Genomic DNA, 4,695 nt, shown 5'->3' with positions numbered 1-4,695 from the left:
TCCCTCGCCCTGCTGGCCACACTCTTCATGATGCCCCCCAGGTCACTGGTCACCAGCTCCAATAGCAAAGCCTGTGATGGGGAAGCTCGCATGCACTTGCTGGATGGGTCCCTGTGCAAGAGGAGCTTGGGTCCGGCGTGAAATCACCTACCCTGCGCGTCTGCACCAGGGCAGGGGTGGTGCATCTCTGGGGTGACACCTTGCCGTGGTGTCAGGCCACGTGTGGAGCACCGGGCTGGGGCTGGAGGAAGGTGTAGCAGGAGAAGGGCTGCTGCTGCGGGGAGCCGGTCCTGAGCAGAGCGGGGGTTGGCCCCGCGCGGGTCCGGGCTGTTGATTGACTCGAGCAAGGGCCACGTCCGTGAATGTTGTCCCAGGGGAAGGTCAATGGGCAAAATCCTCTCTTTGCACGGTCAAGCCCCGAGCCTGCTTTCGCACTTGATTTCAGATCTGTCCCTGTGGTTTCCAGACTTTGAGCAGCCGCTGTGACCGGTCAGGACTGCGGCGTGACTGGTAGGGACAGGTTGATAACCCCCCGGTCCTTTCCCTTAGGTCCAACATAAAGCCAGAGAAAGCCAATGCAAATCACCATAACTTTCAGATGTACACATTTGAAAAGACGACCAACTGCAAAGCCTGCAGGATGTTCCTAAGGTGAGCAACGTCCATCCAGCTGTTCTGCATCTGCATGAAAACACGGAAAGAAAATCTCAAAGCTGGGGCTGGATTAGGACTTTCTGACTTCTTTTTTTGCACAGAGGAACCTTCTACCAGGGCTATCTTTGCCCCAAATGTGGAGCGGGTGCTCATAAGGAGTGCTTGGAGATCATTCCTCCCTGCAAGATCGGTGAGTTGTTTCACATCACGAGCAGCTTGTGCCAAGGAGGTGAATGCATGTGAATGATTGGAAAGATTCGCTCTATAAAGCACTAATGTTTTTGAATGCATAACAAAATCTAAGTACGCTCCCACCCACCTCCCAGGGCTGTAATTCACATTGGCTGGTGGTTTAAAAAACCAAACCAACTGACCAAACTCCCCCCCCCAAAACAAAGAGTTGGGTCCTATGTATGTCAGAGGATCGCAGCAGTGGGATGCAGTGGATGCCCTCCTGCTGGGAGGGCGTTTAAGACAGATGATGAATTCTTCGTCAGAAGATGTTGGTTAGTGAGAGCGGGAGGGTCTGCGCCAGAAATCAGGTTTCCGATGAGGAGAGACCTGTTCTCCTGGATCCTAACCACCCCACAGGGCAGCGAATCTTTGTGTCCTTGGTCTAAATTGGGCAAACCTGTGACTCACCTCTGCTGGCCCGGGTCAGAGCCCTGGCGCTGCTCGTACTGTCATGGGGTGACTTCGGGGAGGTTTCGGGTGGGGAGTGGAGGGAGGAAGAGCAAAATTGCAGAACTTTGTGCAAGTGAGAAAAGGTCCTTGTCCGGCTCCATGCCCTCCCTGGGTCTTGCCCACTCAGTGCAGAGCAATGACTCGAGTGACCTCAGCCTCTGCTTTGTGCGTCAAGTCCGAGCACTGCTGCCGGTTTATTGATACGGCATCAAAAGAAACAGAAAATGGGGTTTGTTGCCTGTTAAGTTAACCACCCGTTTCACCATTTCTCCTGCAGGTTCTTCAGCAGAGCAGGTACGTTGTTTGATGGCCCTTTTCCCACATCCCCCTCCGCTTTGGGCGGAGCGTGTGTCCTTGCCTGGTCCGGGTGCGGGCAGCTCATGGGAGAAGCCAACACCAGCCTGGGGGGGTGTCCCAGCAACCCGGGGGGACAGGACTGGAGATGGATGGCCTCTTGTCCAACCTAAAACTGGTCCGGTTTGTGCAGCACCGCAGCCCTCGGGAGGTGCCAGCACCCAACTGGGGCGAGCACCGCGGGCCGGGAGGTACCAGGGAGGTTTCGGGAGAGGGTTTCTCATCCTGGTGGTGAGACCACCGTGTCCTCACAGAGACTTTTTCCTCTCTCTCTCTGCAGGATTCGCTGGGTGCTGGACCTGGTAAGGGCATTACTGTGTTGCAGGAGGGCAAGTAGAGAGAGCGTCTTGATTGTGGCCACAGGTGTCCCTAACGCTGAGCCCGTGGGAGGGGGAAGCTCCTTCCCAAACCAGAAAGGAGCATCAGTAGCTGCAGTAGGGTCCTGCGCCGCCCTCACAGTGAGCGATGGGGCACGCTGAGGTCTTCCCTCTCCCTGTCCCTGCTCCCCAAAGCAGCAGGTTGGGTGTCCTACGGGAAGACCCGGCTCATCCCTGGGCTCAGCCCTCACCTGCTGCACCGCAGCGTTACTTCGGGTGCCGTCGTGCCCTTGGCTGGCTCTGCCGTGCGAGTGGAGCTTCTGCACGCCGCACCGGTAACGGAGGAGAGCCTGGCGAATTTCCTTCCTGCCAGATCGTCCTTCAGAGCAGACAGAGCCCAGCCTGCCAGGGAGGTGCTGATGGGGAGCATCTTCCTGCCGGCGCGTGGCCGCTGCGCAGGGATGTGCGGCTCCAGGCACTGCGCGCTGATGGGGCCGTTAGTCGTGAGGGTTACCGCAATATTTTTTGATTTTGCTTAAAGTAGCCTTGACAGAGTGCTGGGCCTGCCCTGCCCGTGCTCTGGCTCGGAGGAGAAAGAACAAATTGTTTTTGTTCTTTTTTTTGTCTGATGGAAGGGATGCCAAGCCTGGCAAAAAGAAACCTGAATCAAATCAGTGGTTAAAAAAAGAAAGCACAGAGTGCTCTCGCTGGGCAGGGAGAGGCAGAGGTGGGGAAGCGTTTTGAAGATAAACACTGCGGTTTTCGTGGAGTTGGGGAAGCTTATTCAACGTGCAGTTGTTTGCCAGACAACTGGACTTTGGCTGCGAGGTTCAGGGGCGTTTGGGTCCCAGGTCTGGCTGAAATTCAGCGGAAGCCGAGTGTTTGCCGGTCCCTTTTGCAAGCACGGGTGTCACTGCCGAAGCCGGCGGGGTTTGGTGCCGGCCGGGCATTGCCTAACGAGAGCGGGTCTGCACCGGCGAGCTTCGGGTCCCAGTGCAGGGCCGGGAGTGGGAGCTCTGGCTTGGCTCAGCCCTTAATGGGTTTGTGTTTGCTCAGTGAACTCAGCCATCCATGTAACTGCAGGGGCCAAAATCATTCTCTGTGGGCGCTCTCCCTTTCTGTTTTCATGCTTTCTTCCCCCAAGTCCTGCCTGCTGGTGCCACTAGGTTCGTGGTTGACGGGATAGGGAACAACAGATTTTTTGAGGGGGGGGGGTAGTGGATTTTTCTTTTGCTTTTTCTTACGTGAGAGAAGGTGCTGAAACAGTTTTGCGTCGGTTCCAGGTCCTAAAATGGTGGCGGTTCAGAATTACCTCGGAAACCCAGCCCCCCCCGGGAAGCCGGTGCTGACGTTTCAACTTGGGGACGTGATCGAGCTGCTGAGGGGGGACCCCGACTCGCCGTGGTGGGAGGTGAGGGCGGTTTCCCTCGGGGCAATTCCCGGGGACTTTTAAACCAGTGACTTCTGCATCATTCCCGTTACTTGTGGGCTCTCCCGGAGTGCGGGGATGTGCTGGGGGTTGGGAGCCGGGGGAGCTGCGAGGCGGTTGGGAGCCTGTCCCCATCCCTGCTCCCCCGGGCACGGCCCACGCTGACGCCCGGCTTGGCTTCGCAGGGGCGGCTGCTGCAGACGAAGAAGTCGGGTTATTTTCCCAGCTCGTCGGTGAAGCCCTGCCCCGTGGATGCGAGGGTAAGTGCCGAAGAGGAGATGGAGCAGGGATCGCCTGTGGGAGCGCAGGGCTGGGGGCTCTCCCAGGAGGTGCTGCTCCACCACTGTTGCTCTTCTCAGTTTGAGCCCTCGGTCCTTCCTGTAAGTCCTCGGACCTTCAATGAGGCCTTTTATTGCGGCCAAATTAGTGAGGAAGTGGGTCCATCATCCCATGGTTGCAAATATCTGGTCGGGTTGGTCCCAGCCCCCTTCCCAAGGTTGGGGTTGGCGCGACCATGTCCAGACCCCATTCCTCCTCTGCAGGGCTGACTCGGGAACAGAGCGCTCAAGATCCGTCACAGTTGGGGAAAACGGCGCTTTATTTTATTTTATTTTATTTTATTTTTTAAACTGTGTTTTGTCATGCTGTCAGCCGCTTCCCAATTAAAAACCACTCAGGTAAATGAAAAAATGCGGCGTGTTCATCGCAGCTGGGAGGCTGAGCGAGAAATGCTCAGCGGCAACACTGCCCTCCGCCGCCGAAGCCAATAATTCTGAAATGGTTTGGCAGGCGAAAAGCCTCCCGTGGAGAGGAGCATCTCGCACGTGATCTATAGCCTGATGAGACGCTGGCTCGTCAGTAATTAGCAATGCTCTCTTTGCAGCCTCCCAACAGCCGGCCGCCCTCGCGGGAGATAGACTACACGGCGTACCCGTGGTGAGTCGCCCTGCCCGCTGCTGGACACGACCTTCCTCTGGCCATAAAGATAGATCAGCCTTGCCTTTTAATTGTTACGGTGTCAGGAATGCACTCTAATAATGAATTACGGATGCAGGGTAGCAATGCTTTACGTCCCGTGGCCGCAGGGCGGTCGCTGCAGCAGCAGCATTTGGGTGTTGAAACCTGGTGCAGCCCTCGCAGCATCAGTGGGGATTTCTTCACCGATGGAGAGGGTCAGAGGCAAAAGGGGAGAGGTGCTGGTTTCTTTTCCCATTTTCTGTGCCCAGGAAACCGTTTTGGGAGGAAGGATGCATTCCT

The 4,695-nt window shown here is 56.6% G+C and overlaps 1 protein-coding gene across 1 annotated transcript in view; it reads left to right on the top strand.

Moving 5' to 3' along the window:
- The window catches only part of VAV2 (vav 2 guanine nucleotide exchange factor), a 156,682-nt gene that overhangs the window by 147,002 nt on the left and 4,985 nt on the right, over positions 1 to 4,695 (top strand). Inside the window, 6 exon segments of the mRNA XM_009892323.1 lie at positions 550 to 651; positions 756 to 844; positions 1,947 to 1,994; positions 3,293 to 3,420; positions 3,624 to 3,698; positions 4,322 to 4,374. Of these exon segments, the coding sequence (XP_009890625.1) occupies positions 550 to 651; positions 756 to 844; positions 1,947 to 1,994; positions 3,293 to 3,420; positions 3,624 to 3,698; positions 4,322 to 4,374 (495 nt within the window).

The sequence above is a fragment of the Charadrius vociferus genome, unplaced genomic scaffold, assembly GCF_000708025.1.
Source record: "Charadrius vociferus isolate BGI_N301 unplaced genomic scaffold, ASM70802v2 scaffold549, whole genome shotgun sequence".
NCBI classification, from domain to species: Eukaryota; Metazoa; Chordata; class Aves; order Charadriiformes; family Charadriidae; genus Charadrius; species Charadrius vociferus.
The sequence above is the reverse complement of the archived record's forward strand: the minus strand, read 5'-3'. Positions and strand labels throughout refer to the sequence as shown.